We start from the raw sequence: 20,200 nt of genomic DNA, 5'->3' as shown, positions 1-20,200 counted from the left end.
ATATATTTCAGGTTGAATATTAAAAAAGAAAGAATTTAGAAAAGTGATTCTATTTAATTAAATTAAAAGTTGTATAAAATGACAAATAATTTGTTGCTCAGCAAAAAAGGTCAGTTTGTGAATAAATTTGACATAAATAGTTCAAGATCACTAACATCATGAGAGTTCAAGGTCAGTAGCATCAGTTCATGATATTTCAATGTCACTAATCCATGAGAGTTCAAGGTCACTAGCATCGGTCCATGGTTTGAGCAATCACTGAGGTACAAAGTTCTAGTCACAAAAATTTTGGTTGATCTTCACTGTCTGGAGACCATGGCTTTTTGAAAAGTGATGCAGGTAGCGGGTTACAGTGTGTCGAATCAAAGTCTATCATGTAACGGGAAGCCTATAAATGTATGTATTGAAAGGAAATTACCACAATACTAAGACAGTGTCAAATGATGCTTTCAAAGCTATAGTAATAATAGATCAAAGAAATATTTGCCACCAAAAAATCCAGTCTATACCATATGTACAGTGTATATCTATAAATGCATATGGCTGGCTGTGTTCTTTCATAATGTGGAATTTCAAATAAAACAAGAAATCGGTAGGTGTTTTGATGTTACTTATCATATACAACATATATTTACTTGCAATGATAAATTATAAAAATAGTTACTTACCAGTACTACTATATGCCATAAAAAACATTTATTTACCAAGGTGTACCATAAAAACGTTAAACACTATAAAGTAGTACCTTTAAAAATATTTAAATAATGAGATAAAGAATAAAATATTTACTTACTAAGTAAAGAACCATTTTCTTCTTATCTTCTACACTATATTCTTCCCCTGAAGTTAGAATTATCCTGATTTAGAGCACATTAGAATTATCCTGATTTAGAGCACATAAGAATTATCCTGATTTAGAGCACATAAGTATTATCCTGATTTATAGCACACAAGTATTATCCTGATTTATAGCACATAAGTATTATCCTGATTTAGAGCACATAAGAATTATCCTGATTTAGAGCACATTAGAATTATCCTGATTTAGAGCACATTAGAATTATCCTGATTTAGAGCACATTAGAATTATCCCGATTTAGAGCACATAAGAATTATCCCGATTTAGAGCACATAAGAATTATCCCGATTTTATAGAGCACATAAGTATTATCCTGATTTAGAGAACATAAGTATTATCCTGATTTAGACCACATAAGAATTATCCTGATTTAGAGCACATTAGAATTATCCTGATTTAGAGCACATAAGAATTATCCTGATTTAGAGCACATTAGAATTATCCTGATTTAGAGCACATAAGTATTATCCTGATTTAGAGCACATAAGTATTATCCTGATTTAGAGCACATTAGAATTATCCTGATTTAGAGCACATTAGAATTATCCTGAATTTTCCTGATTTAGAGCACATAAGTATTATCCTGATTTAGAGCACATAAGTATTATCCTGATTTAGAGCACATTAGAATTATCCTGATTTAGAGCACATTAGAATTATCCTGATTTAGAGCTCGTAAGAATTTTCCTGATTCAGAGCACATAAGAATTATCCTGATTTAGAGCACATTAGAATTATCCTGATTTAGAGCATATTAGAATTATACTTTAAACATATTTTATTGAGTATAATTCAATCAGGATTGGGCAACAGGCAATGCCTATGTAAACCCTCTCCTTTTATAATTGGTCAAGATACAAATTAGTAGTAAATAATACATGAACATGATAATCAATAAAATTATAATGAAAAATAAAGATTTACAATCAAGTATTATTTATCAATATTATATCTCCAAAAAAATGACAACCCCCTAACTGTATGCATATTATTTACATACCGTTCCAGCTTAAAAATAATACAAATATTTGAAAAAAAAAATTATGCATTTAATAGAATATTTAATATAACAGTGTCCCTATTAAATTTAGTCTTTTAGAAGATTTAATAAATTCTTGTACATATGAAAATATTTTACAATTAGTTTGATAAGAATATTGAGATTTTCCTCTTAGTAGAGCGTTGAGTTCAAAAACAACATCAATATCATTTAATTTTTTTACCAATATGTTTCTTTCAACATTATATGATGGGCAGTTGATAAAATAATGTTCAGTATCTTCAGTATGAAATCCACACTTTTGACATGATTGAATATCTGATAAAAAATGATTTTTTAAATGTGCATTTAGATTACTAGCATTGTTTCGCAACTGACAATGCAAGATATTTTCTTTTCTATTACCAAAGTTAAAGTACCTACAAGGTTTATTAGTTGCTCCCCAATTCTTAAGTTTTGCTTTAAAGATAGCTAATGAAGGAGAGTTTTTTACATCTTCACTAAGACTGTTCCAAAGTTTTACGGTTGATGGAATAAAACTATTATAGTATGACATTGTTTTACAAACTGGTATACATAAGTTATTACATCCAGACCTTAGGTTGTAAGCATGTTGAACAGGAAAACAAGGTTGAATCAAATCATACAAATAATCAGGTGCAGAACCATTAATCATTTTATACATCAATTGAAGTTTGTGTTTTTCTCTTCTAAGATATAATGGTTCCCATCCTAGTTCACCATACAAACAAGTTCTGGTTGAATTAACTCTAAGCCCAGTAATAATTCTGGCAGCTTCTATCTGAACTTTTTCAAGCAATTCTGAACTACTTTGGGTACAATTATCCCATACAACATCAGCATATTCTAAAATTGGTCTTATAAAGGCAAAATAAATTTTTATTAGTGAATTTCTATCAATGCTATGTTTCAGTAATCTAATTATATTTAATCTTTTACATGCCTTTTCATATATATTCAATATGTGATTGTTCCAAGAACCATCTGCTTGAAATTGTAATCCTAAATGAACATGAGTATTTTATTGTTTTATATAATCACCTCCATATCCAAACTGAATATTACGATAACTTACGTGTTTTCTAGTAAAATCAACATTAACCGTTTTTTCACTATTAAAATCTACGGCCCAAGCTTTGGACCAATTTCTTATCTTTTCAAGATCTTGAGTAACACACATTGTTGGAGCATTGATATCATTGTCTATAATAGCAAACAAAGAGGCATCATCAGCAAACAGTCGAATATTACAAGATATATCTTTAGCTATATCATTTATATATAACAAAAACAAGAAGGGACCCAGTACAGACCCCTGGGGTACCCCAGCATCTATTGTTTTAGAATTATCCCGATTTAGAGCATATAAGAATTATCCCGATTTAGAGCACATTAGAATTATCCTGATTTAGAGCACATAAGTATTATCCTGATTTAGAGCACATAAGTATTATCCTGATTTAGAGCACATAAGTATTATCCTGATTTAGAGCACATAAGAATTATCCTGATTTAGAGCACATAAGTATTATCCTGATTTAGAGCACATTAGAATTAAATGTTGTATCCTGATTTTGATTTAGAGCACATTAGAATTGTCTTTCTTAACCTAACTATCTAAAATGACAATATCTAAACATAGCCTTCATATTTTCAAATTGTGGTTTAAAGATACACTTAAAATATAAATGCAGGATGTAAAATGTATGGTATGCTATGAATTTGCTTTTAAATATCAGTATTGTCAAGTAAAGACTGAATGCTTCTCTCAATTTTTTTCCCCTTTTTTCAGCTCTATATCCCCTGACCAAAATTTAATTCCCCATAAAATTTGGATTAAAAAAATCAGGAAGGGCTTTACATCATTGCAGCTACACAATGTTAAGAATTCACCATGATATTTACAGAATATTACACATTACCTATATTACATGGAAATGTATCAGATTCACTCTGTATATAGGATCTAATTTTGGCTAAACACTCATCTTCATCAACTTCATGTATTTGCCACAGGTCCTCTGAAATTTCAAAAATTTAATTCAATTCTAAATTGCAAAACCCATCAGAGTTCATGTTGTTTATACATTTTCAGATTTAAAGGTGAGTAAAAATGTTTGAATAAAAAGCAACCTTTATATAAAAGGCTAAGATTCCAGCCTGCTATCAATAATCACACTATACTGTAACAGGTCCAATCCCAAACTTAAATTGCATACCAAAGAGGAAATAAAAAATATAAAGGTGTGCTTTAGCAGTACAAGATCAGGCATAGGACTGAATAGCAACAAACTCCAATGCTGTAAACGTTTACAGATTTTCTGAAGGAAGACTACATACCTTGCTGAGGTTTCAGCCTTGCTAACCAATCAGCTAAAAGGGCTAGTGTACTATCATCAACAATATGTGGATATCTAAAATCAATCAATAAATCAAATCAGCAGGTAAAAGGCGAGGAAGATAAATCATCATTTTTTTAAATGAGCACAGTTTTGATTAACAATCAGTATGAACTGTTTTTACCTAAATTGTAACAATTTTATGAGAAGATAATTCCCCCTGTTTGAATAGAGTTTGACTCCAGTGGGATCTGACCTATAAAGATGGCATAAAAAGAATGGTTAATATTTAAAAACATATGTGATCCTGACATTGGCTAACACATTTCACCAAATAAAAAGAAACCTCATGTACTTAGTCTATGTGTATTTCGTAAATGGATAAAAAATACTGAATTATGCTCACTTTGTTGTAATCATCTCATCTCGTGTTCTTCTTATTAAAAGTATTGGACCAGAATATCTATAAAATATGAAGAAAATAATATAACCATTACAGAGAATATATTGTGTATACATCAGCAAGTTTTCTTAAATATCAGAAAAATCAATAGTATTCCATAAATCAACCTATTTTGGATTTTCCTTTTCTCATCTTAATCAATGCAGTTTTAACTAATTCACTTTGAATTTTTAAGTGAAATTACCTATGAAAAATTAATAGAAAACATCAGAAAAGAAACATTACAAACCTTATTAACTGAGCTGCTATGTCTAAATCTAGATATGATCTAACTGTAAATTCTACAAAGTTCTCTGAAAAAACAAGTAAATAAGTATGGCTAGAATGGACAATATCCTGATACAGTCTACAGGAGATTAACTTTATCTTTAAAAAGTCTTGCACAAATACAAAACTCTCTACAATATTCTCTCTGTTACATGCAATTGGTTCAATCACTGACTTAAACCCCATAGTATTAAACACTATATCTATAACTGATTAAACTGACTAACGAAGAACTGAAATACCAAAATATTCTGGCATCCTGGCCTGAGCTAATGGAACGACGTCATCAAAAGTGGCGTCTATTACCTGTAAGGAAGTACAATGTGCATATGAAGTACCGTTATTTCACTACCACACCTGTATCCACTAATGGTCATTACATTTTATTTTTATACTCTACTTAAACATCTACTATGCTGTACTTACAGTGTACTTTAAATCTGGGTAATTCATTGCTACCCATGATGCAGTGTATCCCCCAATGGACCAGGCAAACACTGCTATATTGTCAGGAGTGAATCCCAATCTATTAATAGCATATTGCATCACAGCATCTACAGCATTTTGTTCCTGAGAAGGCATTGGAATTCCCTGAAAAAAAAAAAAACATATGGTAAACTTGAGATCACATTAAGGACACCCCTACAACATTACTGTAATTTAAATTCAAGATGTGTGGTCTCTCTTGCAAAAATAGAAATAAATCTGAAAGATAATGTTGATGTGGGAATATAAATCAAAAATTTTATGAAATAAATCTACAATTACAGGTGGTTGATACTGTGAACACCGGAGATGGTTCATACCGTGCTCCCTGAGAATCCTGGATGATTCCATCCTAACACAGAGTAGCCTCCATCTAACGGGGTAACTGTACAACCAATCTCATAGAAACCAGCATTACCTTCACAGCATACAATCTACAATAAGTAATTAAACACAGTATACAATCTAAACATAATAATCACAGGATGGAAAGTAAGACCTTATCAATAATATTACATGACATTTTAAAATGAATAGCAAGAATTGACTGCCAGCAATACTATATGATGTACATTTGTTCAATATCTTTTCATTACCATATCATTATAGTATGAAGTATATTTGCTTATTGGGACAGGGCGGAATCTACCTTTAAAAGATTGTATTTTTATCCTGGCACTATCTATAAACCCAAATTTGTGTTTGTTTGTTTGTTGTTTTTTTTGTCTAAAATTTAGCAAAATCCACTGACCAGAGTCTTTCCATTTTGATTTCCAGTGTGTCTCCGGTCCACAAACATAGTATCTATTTTATTCCCATCTGCTGTCAAAAGTTTGGCTCTTTGTCCCTTTTTCTGCAAGAAATGGAAATCAACAAATACAAAAAACAGAGCAATGATGTAAAGCTTACCAGTAGCTGAGATACAAGAGACACATAGTTTCACCTCTTCTATTAAGGATGCTCTGTTTTGACTCAACACAGGACCTATGAAAATAGAAAATGTACAATAAGAAAAAGTGGTTTAGACGGTATCCATATACATGGTTTTCTAGATATGAATTTTCAAAATGCTGCAGTTTAATTGCATTTTTACACAAATTAATGCATTTACATTATTCTTACCAACTAATGAATTAATGAGGGCTGTAGCCCCTGGGTAAAGCATCCTCCTCCCAAAAGTGTGTACAGCAGCATAACTGTAAAGGAGAAGAAAGACAATATTTACATTATGTACAGCAAGATATACAGTAAAACTTGTCTAACCTGCACAGCACTGGTTCAAATGATAACAATTTGAATTAGGCAAATTTCAGAATTAGACAATATTTTACACAAATGAATTTACTGAATTTGATTTTATTGAGATTACATAAGTTTTGATGTAGTTAACTGCCATGAACAGTCAATGTACCATCAAGGGCTAATACCAAAGTACATGCAGTATAAATGTTCAATATCAATGTGCAGATTATGATCTTCTACAAAAAAATCTCATTTAAGATTAAAAGGCACAAAAAAAGTCTAGTACTCATCTTTGAACATCTTTTTGATTTATCTACATGTAGTTCTTTATACTAAATTTCTTTTTGGCATAGAGGTGAAGAGTTATGGTTATAGAATTAAATGAAAAGATACCTTAAAATCTTCAGTGGAAGATTGATTAGTGAAAATTCTACTTGTTTAGATCTTGGAATCTGCTGGTGGATTTTCTTCACTTCCCTTTGAAGAAAATAATATTTTGAAAAAAATGTTAACAAAAGAAAAGATACTTTACTCATGTATAAAAGATTTTTTCATCTTTTACAAAGAGACCTTGCGACACATTGAAACAACTTTTTTAACTAAATCATGAGCAACTTACCCATTTTCTCCCATATACCAATCCACTGGCCACGCCCAAAACTCAAAGTCATATCTAGCTAACATCCTCTATAGAAAGAGATCCAGTAACAGCATTAGAATTCTGTTTTTATTCATAATATTAATCATAAATACTAAGAAAAAAAAATAGAGATTGGGGAATCTCTTCAATTTTCCACATATCTACCTTATTCTGTTGAGTTAGGGACCTCTGTGTAGCTGTTAGTATACTGAGGAATGTTATGTAATCTGCATTGTTAAAGCGACCAACACCTACAAATATTTATTACTATTTAAGTCCTTTTTCATAAGTATGTTAACATACCATTCTGACAACTGATTCATGGAAATGTGTAGACTTGGTATAAATAGTTATATTCACCTCTAGTAATATACGCCACAGTGTAGATAACACCTATTGAGAACATAAACTTTCCAATGCTGACAAGACCCTCTGTTGAGAAATAGCCCCGTCGGTATAGCACACCAAGTACAAAGGGACTTGTCCAGTATGTAAAAGACATACAAAATCGAATCTATAAAATAAATGTATCAAGGAGTTTATCCATTTAAAAAAAATTGAAGTATAATGAGTATGCAAGTCTTTAACACATGAAAAACTTAGAACTCTTAGATGGACAAAAATTATTGCAGTAATACACTTACAACACTTATAAATCTGTCTCCTGTTGCCTCAATAAAGTTAGCCTGGTATACCTTGGGCTGAAATCAAAATAGAGGAAGTCCAGTTTAAAATATGTAAGACATTTACTCTGGCTATTCTTGTGCATTTGAAATAAAATATATCCTTTACAATTAATGATACTAACAGGTAAAAATTTATTTTGAAGCAGAGCATGTGCCTCAGTAATCTAATATATCCGCCTTACAATGGAAATTTAAGCAGTGAATTTAGATTTTTTTGTTTAAACAAATCAACACATGTTGATGGTGTGACCTGTGAGAAGGGCACAGTTGTGTTAACTCAGGCTATAAAAGGAGAGGTTCCGTTAAGTTGAAGAACTTGTATCCAATTCTTTTGTATGCAGTATACAATAAAATATGTTCAAATCAAATAAATTTTGTTTTAACCAAGGCCAGTTCTTCAAACCACAGGAGAAATTTGGAACTTCTAGACTACCGTGAAACATGACTGCAAATGTTAGCTGCATTTCCATAACATATTTGCAGCATAACAATTCTATAATAGCGAGCGCAGCGAGCGTCGCAAAGCGACGCTCGTAACTGCGAGCTCTAACGACAACGCCTGGGCGAAGAGAAAATTCGGACTACTGCACATTCATTCTTTAGAATTTTTTGCCGCAGTAATTTTGACCCACAATGCATCACTTAGCAAAGTTGCTTTCTCGCGAGAATGACGGCAAATGTTCAACAAAAAGTTTACTTGCCTTGATTAAATGGATACATATTGAAGATAAATTGTAAACGTAACTTTTTTCATTAACTTTCAGCACTGATCAGTTTTTTCTTGGTATTTGTAACTTACATACGACGTCATGTGACGTCAGAGTCTAGACGCACCAAATGTCACGTGCGGTTTGACGAGCCCGATCTAAATTAAAACAATAGAAGAGTTTGCGCTCGCTCTAACGGTCGCACCGTCAACATATTAACCATAACTGAGGTAGGAATTTAGGTTTGACTGAAGACATCGGCATGGATAGCTCAGTGGTTAGAGCACCTGATTATAAATGTAGGGGTCCCAGGTTAGATTTCGGGTCCAGCCACATATTTTCATTAATATTTATATAAATAATTATATACATGTATCTCTGATTTTGCAATGTATATGCTTAACTCATTCCTCCTTTCCATACTACAGATGGTGCCATGGCCTTCATTGTTCAGATTGTGTTCAGGCAATATAATAATAAAATTAATGTTAAGTTCTGACAAGGTGAACTTGTGTCTTTGGGGGCGAAGACTATTTAAGGAGGGGGGAATGTAGGAATTAAGGCTGTACCGAGGACATCACCCTGGATAACTCAGTGGTTAGAGCACCTGACTAGTAATGCAGGGGTCCCGGGTTTGATTCCCGGTCCAGGCATATGTTTTCATTGTATATGTATGAATTTTCAATGTATGTTTACTCATTCTTCCTTTCCATACTACACTGGCATAAGATCATTTTACTAGTCACTGTACAGGCACATCATATTTTAGACACAGTTTTCTTCTCAGAGTACATTGACACTATATCTGAGGTTTATTAAAATCGTGTATATCAAAAAGATCTCATATTCACCTGTCCTTCATTGTTTCGTAGCTGTCTATATAATTTAGGCCCTCTTAAACAATGCCAAAATGCTGTCAATGCCATAGTGAAAGTTGTAGGAATGGGGTAAAAGTAAACCTGTATAAATAAATTAAATCAATTAAAAACTTACATGTAATTAAAAAAATCAAGTTCCTTCCAGCTTTAAACAATATTTCATATTTTTCTTGTATAGCTTGCCGAAGAAATCTTCCTAAAAGTAATGTATTACAACGGTTTAACAAGTTTTTGCACCTACTTTTACACCGCCCGTAATTTCAGGTAGTTCGAACCCGATTCAGATGGGACAACATCATCATTAGCATCAGCATGATTAGGAAAAAGTTTATGGAGAAAATTTAGCACAGATATAGATAATAATTTTTGTGAATTTCCTTAAAACATGAATAAGGAATTAGCAATTGCATTAGATGGTCTTTGTTTCGAAGCATCCCAACATTGTGTTCAACTCAGGCCATTGAAAATTGTAAACTGTAATGCAGCAGATTCAAATCCTAGCTACAGGTCTTTCTCTAAAGCATATTGTGAGGTAGAGGTAAAGTCCAGAAAGACGTTTTTGTTTGGAGATGTGTTTCGACGTGGCGTTGACATTCTGATTGGGTATTTAGAAAACAGAGGCATGCCAGAAAACAGGCAGGAACAATTTGTGCTTAATAAGCTGCTAGCATTTGTAAAATCTAATGCAGGTAATTGCCTATTGGTATTAAGGGCTGAAAATGAAATCAAGGAGGATAATATTTTGTTTCATTTAATGAATAATCAATGTAATGATATTTGGGAATTTTACGTCATATTTTGAAATATTTGCACTGGAATATCGAGAAAGATAGCTATTTATTGTAATTTTTTTATTATTAAGAATGATTCTTATTTGCTTAAAGCTGATGAAATACCAACAACCAACTTACACCAAATGACTAAGGCAGATTTGAGTACGTTGCTGGCAAATCACTTGTTTGGAAAGTTGTCAACATCATCTCGCTATACAGTTAACAAAGAGTGTGATGACTTGAGAAAAGACAACTGCCCATGTAGTTATCCCAACTGCCAGCTGACAGGAGCATTAGGAGACACAAGTGTTGGTAAATGTCAATTGATTTCTTAGAACTTTAACTTCTAAGAGGTGCTTATTAGTAGCTGTAAACATCAGTTTTAAGTCAATTGAATCAATTCTATTCCCGTTTTAAAGTTTTATGAAAACGTTAAGTTTGATGTTTTGCAGGAAACAGTGAGGTTTGGCATGGGAATATGGATATCATTATCAATGACAACCTAGCATTACATTGTGAATTGCCAGAGGAGAACTCTGGAAGTGCTATTGGAAATTCTTTGTTAGAAAAACAGAAAACAAGTGTTTTATCCCAGAACTCACAATTAATTGCAAAGACAATTGTATTTTCATTTTTGCAGAAGCAAAAACATCCAGAATGCAGTAACTTTCTCACCCCTTTAATTGGAGTTGGACTTTCTGAAATGACTGTCATGTTTTATGATGCAGAGCATGATGTTCTACTTGAGAGTACGAGGGTGCCACTGTTTGACTCGTCAGAGGAAGAATGTAGAATGTTCAGTCTAACAGCCATTCTCATTTCTTGGCTTGTTGTTAATTACACGTATTTGAGTTCAGGATTGATTGACACCATGCAGACATACACTGCTGACTTCTTCAATCACACCCGAGGGAAAACAGAGATTTATGAACAGAAGCTGAGTTTAGGAAATGTTGAATCTTCTAGCAGCAGTGGAATCAAACGTAAAGAACCTCCAGCAGTTATGGCTAGTAGTTATTTGTATAAAAAACACAAACTGTTGAGTCGAATTATATTTGGGGAGAATCAAGATCAGGACTCTGATGAAGACAGCAGTGAAGAGGACGATAGAAATAATTAATCTAACTAATCCTCAAATACACACTTGTACTAGTAGGGCAAGATTTGTATAAAAAAAAAGGAAGAAAGATGTTGTCATTTAGTTGAAAAGGAATTTCCTGACACTACCGGTAATATATTTATGTTTCGTTAGTAATTTCAGTAATTATACATCTTCTCCATTCCAGTGTCTTTCTTTTTAGCTCACCTCAACGAAGTTGGGGGGAGCTTATGTGATACCCTCGGCGTCGGTGTCGGCGTCGGCGTCCCGGGTTAAGGTTAAGTTTTTTGGAGCAGTTTTCTTTTTAAGTACTTCTATGTCCTATATTGATTAGACATGCATGGAAGATGTTGCTAGTGTGTTTCATTGTACCAGTCAAAGTTTCAGATGCTGCAATTTCAGCAAAGGAATGACCAGGTTAATGTTTTTGGTGCAGGTTAACATTTTTGGTGCAGTTTTTGGTGTAGGTCTCATTTCCGAGTAACTATAAGCCCTATGTTGACCAAACTTACATGGATGATACATCTTAGGATGCATACTACCGGCCTTGCTTCGGATGCTGAATCTGACCTACATTTTCCGGTTGAGTGAACAGGTTAAAGTTTTTGGTGATGGTTTCATTTTGAAGAAAAGGGTTTGAGCCCTATAATGACCAAACTTGCATGGATGGTACATCTTAGGATGTATTCTACTAAACTTGCTTCGGATGCTGAATCTGACCTACATTTTCCGGTTGAGTGAACAGGTTAAAGTTTTTGGTGCAAGTATCATTTCCAAGTTACTATGAGACATATAATGACCAAACTTACATGGATGATACATCTTAGGATGCATACTACCAGCCTTGCTTCGGATGCTGAATCTGACCTACATTTTCCGGTTGAGTGAACAGGTTAAAGTTTTTGGTGAAGGTTTCATTTCGAAGATACGTTGAGCCCTATAATGACCAAACTTGCATGGGTGGTACATATATGTAATCTACTAGACTTGCTTCGGATGAAAATTTTCCGGTTGAGTGAACAGGTTAAAGTTTTTGGTGCAGGTTTCATTTCCAAGTTACTATGAGACATATAATGACCAAACTTGCATGGATGGTACATCTTAGGATGCATATTACAAGACCTGCTTCGAATGCTGAATCTGACCTACATTTTCTGGAGGAGTAAACAGGTTAAAGTTTATGGTGCAGGATTCATTTCCAAGTAACTTTGAGCCCTATAATGACCAAACTTGCATGGATGGTACATCTAAGGGTGCATTCTACTAGGCTGGCTTCGGATGCTGAATCTGACCTACATTTTCTGGATTAGTGGAAAGGTTAATTTTTTTATACAGGTTTCATTTGCAAGTAACTTTAAGCCCTATGTTGACCAAACTTGCATGGATGATACATCTTAGGATGCACACTAATGGGCTTGCTTCAGATGCCGAATTCGACATACATTTTTCCAGATAACAGACCTCGTAAAAGTTTTGGGTGCAAGTCTATCACCAAGAAACTATAAGGCTTATATAAACCAGTTGCACAAATGATGCATCAAGGGATGAAAACTCTCAATCTTGCTTCAGATGCTGGATTTTAATTACATTTTCATGATGAAGAACTAGTTTTTAGTTTTTTTTATAGGTCTATTCCAAAGTATCAAATTTGCATAAATTTTGCATTTTTGGATGTACACTTTTTGTTGGTTAATTGTGTGACTTAATTTGCCTTACTTAAAGACAACACACGTTGAGGTGAGCTCTGTAATCTCTGATTACCTATGTTTTTATTATAATTTCTTTGAAACTAAGCTTAACACTAATTCAAGAAAAGTGAGGTCAAGGTCACAGGAAAGGTCAAGGTAAAAAGTTAATGCAGATAAAGAGCTCTCATCAGTATGTATATGCAGAAAGGATTAGATAAAATATCTCAAGATTCCTTGAAATTGAGATAAGCACTTATTTAAGAAAGTAAGGTCAAAGAAAAGGGTGAAAGTTAAAGTGTTGATGCAGTTAAATAGCTATCATCGGTATGTATTAACAAACAAAGTTTGATTAAATATCTTGAATAATTTTTTTGAAATTTAGCTAAACACATAATTAAGAAAAGTGAAGTCAATGTCAAAGGAAAGGTAAAAACTAGAAATATGTCCATGGGACATGAATGCCCCGCCGAGGATATATTAGTAAAGCAACATGAAAATTTGTATGTGTATAAAATTTGATCAGAATATCTTGAATAGTGATGCAGCTGAATTGCTTACATTAGTATGTATCAGCATATGAAGTTTGACACTAATTTCATTAAAGTGAGGTCAAGGTCAAAGGAAATACCAAGGTCAAAAACTGTTGATTCAGTTGAAAAGATCTCATCAGTAAGTGTCAGCAAATGAAGTTGAAAATATAATTATAAATGGTTTCTTTAAAACTGACTTAAACAAAAATGGATAAAAGTGAGGTCAAGGTCAAATGAAAGGTAAAGGTAAAAAATGATGATACACTTGAAATGCTTACCTCAATATCTATAAACTTATGATGTTTGACACTAATTTAGGAAAAGTGAGGTCAATGTTAAAGCAAAGGTCAAGGTCAAAAATGTTGATGCAGTTGCATATCTCTCATCAGTATGTATCAACATATGAAGTTTGATAAAAGTGTCTAGAAATGATGTCTTTAATAAAACATACGTAATCAAAGATTACGAAGCTCGCCTCAACGAATGTTATCAGTGTAAGTTAAATCCAAATCTCACATCATATTTCCTTAACATTTAGTATTTATCCCAACAACAATATTCTTGAGAGTTGTGTTTTACCCCATACATGGCATATACTTATTTCTACACATGTAGCATGAAAAACGTGTATAGTGTGAACAAATATTAATAACTTTGATAATAATGTAGATATTAAGAACTTCAAATTCATTGGGATTGATCTGTTCCCAGAACTTTAACCTGGTCTCTGGTTTGGAAAATATAGGTCAGATCCAGCATCCGAAGCAAGTCTGGTAGTGTCCATCCCTAGATGCAACATCCATGCAAGTTTGGTTCAGATAGGGTTTATAGTTACTTGGGAATGAAAATATAGGTCAGATCCAGCATCCGAAGCAAGTCTGGTAGTGTCCATCCCTAGATGCATCATCCATGCAAGTTTGGTTCAGGCAGGGCGGAGGGCTTATAGTTACTTGGGAAAGAAAATATAGGTCAGATCCAGCATCCGAAGCAAGTCTGGTAGTGTCCATCCTAAGATGCATCATCCATGCAAGTTTGGTTTAGGTGGGGCTTATAGTTACTTGGGAATGAAAATATAGGTCAGATCCAGCATCCGAAGCAAGTCTGGTAGTGTCCATCCCTAGATGCATCATCCATGCAAGTTTGGTTCAGACAGGGCTTATAGTTACTTAGGAAAGAAAATATAGGTCAGATCCAGCATCCGAAGCAAGTCTGGTAGTGTTCATCCTAAGATGCATCATCCATGCAAGTTTGGTTTAGGTGGGGCTTATAGTTACTTGGGAATGAAAATATAGGTCAGATCCAGCATCTGAAGCAAGTCTGGTAGTGTCCATCCCTAGATGCATCATCCATGCAAGTTTGGTTCAGACAGCGCTTATAGTTACTTGGGAATGAAAATATAGGTCAGATCCAACATCCGAAGCAAGTCTGGTAGTGTCCATCCCTAGATGCATCCTCCATGCAAGTTTGGTTCAGGTAGGGCTTATAGTTTCTAGGGAATAAAAATGTAGGTCAGATCCAGCATCTGAAGCAAGTCTGGTAGTGTCCATCCCTAAATGCATCATCCATGCAAGTTTGGTTCAGGCAGGGCGTATAGTTCCTTCGGAATGAAAAGATAGGTCAGATCCAGCATCCGAAGCAAGTCTGGTAGTGTCCATCCCTAGATGCATCCTCCATGCAAGTTTGGTCCAAGTAGGGCTTATAGTTCCTTAGGAATGGACCTGCTCCAAAAACTTTAACCTGGTCACTCATCTGGAAAATGTACGTCAGATCCAGCATCCGAAGCAAGTCTGGTAGTGTCCATCCTTAGATGCATTGATCATCCATGCAAGTTTGGTCGAAGTAGGGCTTATAGTTCCTTAGGAATGGACCTCCTCCAAAAACTTTAACCTGGTCACTCATGTAGGTCAGATCCAGCATCCGAAGCAAGTCTGGTATTGTTCATCCCATGATGCATCATCCGTGCAAATTTGTATCAACATGTGAAGTTTGATAACACCATCTTGAGTGGTATGTTTAAAATTGAGCTAAACACTAATTTAAGAAAAGTGAGGTCAAGGTCAAAGGAAAGGTCAAGGTCAAAAAATGTTGATGCAGTTGCATAGCTCTCATCAATATCTATCAGCATATGAAGTTTGATGAAAATATCTTGGACAGTTTCTTTGAAACTTAGCTTTGAACAGAGCTAAACGCAAAGTGTGAAAGAAGGACAGACGGAAGGACGGAAGACGGACATGACAAACACTATATGCCCCGGTCATTTTCATAGCGGGGCATAAAAATGATGAGGCTAAATAGTTCTCTTCAGTGTGTATAGGCAGTATTCACTTACAGAAGATGGTTTTCTGCTAACTGTCAGCTTGGCACACTTAAGCATGCCTGTCACTATCTGTAACTTTCGCCCCTGGTCTCGCCTGTCGGTTCTGATCATCATCAGATTGTCTCCAACCTTCACCGGATGTTTCCACCCATAACCATGATATCCTCCAGTTGGTGGGTCAGCAGTGGTGGCCAATCCACTACTCAATGGATCCTGACTTCCAGCACAGATCGTCTCGGTGGTGCCATATCCAGCAGGATGACTTTTCTGCTTCTTCTCCCAGTCTCCTTGCTGCTGTCTTGCTTGCTCTTCATGATACACCTAATCTAGTGAGCAGCTTCCACACTGATTGCACTTGGAAACCTCTTCAGCCGACCTCTATTGGAAACAGCCAGACACTCCAGCCTCTATCCCTGCAGTCTGCCTTGCATATTTAAGGCTCTTCCTCTCATGTGCTTCCTCAAAATTTTCTTCCCACGGCACAGTCAGCTCCATTGTGACCATGTTTTCGATTGCTGGGACACTAAACTGCGTCTGGTCTTAGGTTGATTTCCACGATGTTAGGGAAAACTAACTTCCTGTCTGGATCAACTCTGAGCTCCCAGTCATGTCCTCTATCCAACACTTATGTCTGCCTTGCTGCTCTTATGTCAACCATTGCTTCACCCTCACAGACTGTATTTGTCTTTGTTTCTTGTCTGCTGGTTGTTTCCTTCTTCTCTCCACATCCAGCCGACTTCCACAGGACTTATCATGTCGCTATCTATGTCTTCCCTGGGTCAGCGCAACTTGGCATCCTGATAGAATATGCACCATTGTCCCTCTCTTTCCACACAGCTTGCAACTAGTCTTCGCTTATCCCCCACTGTTGCAAATTTAAAGGATATGGGAGTGTGTCATGCACTGACCTCAGAAGGAACGAGATTCTAAACTGCTCCTTTCTCCACTGTTCTGTCCAGGTTAATTCCCGCAACGGTAAGTCCCACTTCATCCTGGCCCCCTGTTTACAAAGCTCTGTTGATTTTGCTTTCCGTTAATTTTCCTCAGTGCGCCGTACTTCAGCCTGAACAATAGGGCATAAGTAAAGCATACTCTCTGCTTGATCCATTGATGTTTTTGCTGACCACTTTCTTCCTGTCCTTGTCTGGATCCCAGCTTCTGCGACCCTGTCATCTGCTGAGTCACGTAACGTCATTACCAAGCTGCATTTTGCTATCTTGACCACTTTCTTCCTGTCTTTGTCTTGATCCCTGCTTCTGCGACCCTGTCATCTGCTAAGTCACGTAACGTCATTACCAAGCTGCATTTTGCTGCTTTGAATTCTTCCACCACAGAGGAAACTGGTATGCGTAACTGGGTTGAGTTGATGCAGAGTCCAATCGATGTAAATGATGATGGAAGTCTTAGCCACCTCCTCAGACACCCAGTAATTTTCCTTTCCTTGGTTTCGACTGTAGTAGTTGCAATTTCGTATACTAGTATGAGGAGCAGCCATATAAGTCTTGGTAGGATCCCATGCTGATAGATCCATGCCTTATATTTTCCAGGTTTTCGCTTCCATCGACTCTTTTCAACCAAGCAATGAGCTTCTTCTTTGTGTCCTCGATGCTATCCTTGTCTGTGAGGGATTCATTAAACCACTTCCCCAAGCACTTGATCGGGTTTCCTACTATTGATGGGATCTCCTCTGCTTGAATTTGCATCTTGACTTGCCTGATGATACGCCCCTTCCTCAAAACGAGACATCTGGATTTCTTTAGCATGAACTTCATGCGTGTCCAGGAAACACTATATCTTCCAATGCTGACAGGTCCCATCTCGCCTGTATATCGGTCGTTGTTGTCACAGTGAGATCATCCATAAAGCCTCGAATTGGTGGCTGATAAATCCCTGAGTCCATCTTTGGCCCTCTTGATTCTCTCTCTCTGCAGTCCTGGTCACCATACCCATTACGAACAGAATAGGAGAGATTGTACATCCTGTGACTATCCCTTTCTCTACTCTTTGCCAGGATGTGGTGTAGTCATCGACAGTGAACCGGATCTGCATTCCCCCGAAGTAGCTCTTGACAATCCCCTGAACGTTCTCTGGTATTTTGTACCGCTCGATCACCGACTCAATCAGCTTGTGGGGCAGAGATCCATACTCGTTGGCTAGGTCTAACCACACAGCTTCAAAATATTTCTTGCCGTCTTTGGCCTCCTTGATGAGTTGACTTATGACACTTCTGAGCTCTCCGCATCTGGAGTACCCTTCTGCTTCTGAATAGATGGATTTATGTATCTGCTCTCCACCATGTACCCTGATGATAGCTAAGCTAGCACTGACATGAACAGTTTCACCTCCACATTTATCACAATGTCCTAAACTGGTTGATTGTCCTCGAGTTCTCTTTCGATACAAAACATCCCTCTGCCTCTTTCCAGCCATCCTCGCAAGCCAGGGGTCCCGAGTCAACACGTTGCCGTTAGACCCCTGGCATATTTCATTCAATATCCGTGGGCTTGCTTCTCTCATTGAGAAGCACCAATCAAATCAAAGATTTCAAAAATAGGTAGATAAGGATTCAGCTGACACCTCAAAATTAATGCACGTGTTACAAATTGTTTATCATAGAATGGCTTTATGTGATTGGTTGAGAGATAAGAAAAACAATCAAGTTTAACTATTTTTCCGTAAGACGTCGCTTCGCTACAGTCAGCGCATGGATATTGTATTGTATATGAGATTTGCCAGGGGTCTAACGGCAACATGTTGTCTCAGGACCCGGCTTGTGAGGATGGCTGATGGCTGAAAATAAAATAAAATAAAGGCTTTCTATACATAAATGTTAAATCAGGATCTTCAACAGCAATGTCCTCAGTTTCCCCCTGTAAGGCTCATAAAAATCCTTACATGTACAAAGATACTTAGTTTTGAACATTTTAATATTCCAAACAACAAAATTGGGTTCCAGTAAATGTTCTATCAAGCATCTTTCTTTACTACTAACTAAGTAGCAGAAGTGAAGGAGGAACCTCAAGAGTACTGTTCAACAATATATTCGAGAAGTGGTGTAAATCAGATGTGGATACAAGAAAAGTCGGAGGAACTTTTGAGACATTTGAAATCATAAAATTTTACCAAAATCATCAACATTAAAACTTACGACTTTTCAACTTTATATACAATTATCCCCCACGATAAAATAAAGTCCAGGCTTTCTGACATCATTTACAGCTGTATTTTCAATAAAAAAATGGAACTCGTAAATTTACTTACCTTGTCATTGGTCATTTGCAAAATTAATTTGTTAAAACATTCTGATTGTACACACAACCACTGTGGAGTTGACATTAAAAAGTTTCTGATTGACAATATCTATGTGGTTTTTGGAGACCAGGTCTCCCAACAATCTATCAGAATTCCTATAGGTACCAATAGCGCACCCTTCTTAGCAGACCTATTTTTATTTACATGAAGCAGAATTTGTTCAAAATCTTTTACGTGAAACGAAGAAAACACTTGCTGTAGCCTTCAATTCGACGTTTAGATATATTGGCGACATATCGTCAATTAACAATAGTTGTGTCCATTCTTTGCTGACACTATACTCGTACATCCCAGTGAGCTTAAATTAAAAGATACCACAGAGTCTGACACATCTGTTTCATGTTTGGATCTTTTACTAAAAAGACGTAAATGGGACCTAACAACATTAGCTTTATGATAAACAGAATGACTTTAACTTTTCAATCGTCAACTTCCATTACTTATGAAGCAATATACCTGTACATTTTTCACGTGCTTGTGGAGTTTATATATCTCTGTTGATTCGATACGGAAGAGCATGTTCTACGCATGGACAGTTTCTAAAATGAGGTAAGTTATTGACAAACACGTTGGTGATGGTAGAATATTAGCAGTCTCGTTTAAAGTCATCATTTCGTAAGTTCTATGGTCGATATAATGACCTTATTAGCAATTACAATTTTTCATGAAGACAAATGCTGAATGCATTTTTTTCTTTCATGTTGATTGTTAGGCTATTATTTAAACACGGAGTTGTCCGTGTATTTTTCCGTTATTTCCCGATCGTGATAAGGAACACACTGCATGCGGTTGTGACCGATCGGCAGGGGATGCTCACTCCTCCATGGCACATAATCCTGCCTCTGATGTTTTGGAGGCCCGTGTTTGCTTCGCTCCTATTTTGTAAAGTTTAA

At 35.7% G+C, this 20,200-nt stretch overlaps 2 protein-coding genes across 2 annotated transcripts; one reads left to right on the top strand and one right to left on the bottom strand.

The window, feature by feature from the left end:
* Positions 1-34: 34 nt before the first annotated feature.
* Positions 35-9,688, bottom strand: LOC134233703 (phosphatidylserine lipase ABHD16A-like). Its single transcript, XM_062715696.1, has 19 exons — positions 9,562-9,688; positions 7,962-8,018; positions 7,678-7,831; positions 7,483-7,568; positions 7,297-7,364; positions 7,071-7,154; positions 6,558-6,631; positions 6,379-6,419; positions 6,187-6,288; positions 5,756-5,869; positions 5,376-5,540; positions 5,192-5,255; positions 4,912-4,975; positions 4,626-4,682; positions 4,404-4,475; positions 4,221-4,294; positions 3,803-3,901; positions 794-840; positions 35-388 (listed from the first exon to the last, which is right to left on the bottom strand). Exons 1-19 carry the CDS (start codon positions 9,634-9,636, stop codon positions 278-280), a joined length of 1,608 nt encoding a protein of 535 aa, XP_062571680.1. The 5' UTR covers positions 9,637-9,688; the 3' UTR covers positions 35-277.
* A 192-nt stretch (positions 9,689-9,880) lies between these two features.
* On the top strand, positions 9,881-11,646 carry LOC134233702 (uncharacterized). The gene is made up of 3 exons (XM_062715694.1): positions 9,881-10,277; positions 10,473-10,673; positions 10,814-11,646. Exons 1-3 carry the CDS (start codon positions 9,974-9,976, stop codon positions 11,479-11,481), a joined length of 1,173 nt encoding a protein of 390 aa, XP_062571678.1. The 5' UTR covers positions 9,881-9,973; the 3' UTR covers positions 11,482-11,646.
* The last annotated feature ends 8,554 nt before the right edge of the window (positions 11,647-20,200 follow it).

The sequence above is a fragment of the Saccostrea cucullata genome, unplaced genomic scaffold, assembly GCF_032062105.1.
Source record: "Saccostrea cucullata isolate Sc308-1 unplaced genomic scaffold, CSIRO_AGI_Scuc_v1 ctg145, whole genome shotgun sequence".
Taxonomy (NCBI): Eukaryota; Metazoa; Mollusca; class Bivalvia; order Ostreida; family Ostreidae; genus Saccostrea; species Saccostrea cuccullata.
Note: the sequence above shows the minus strand (reverse complement) of the source record. Positions and strands in the feature narration are given on the sequence as shown.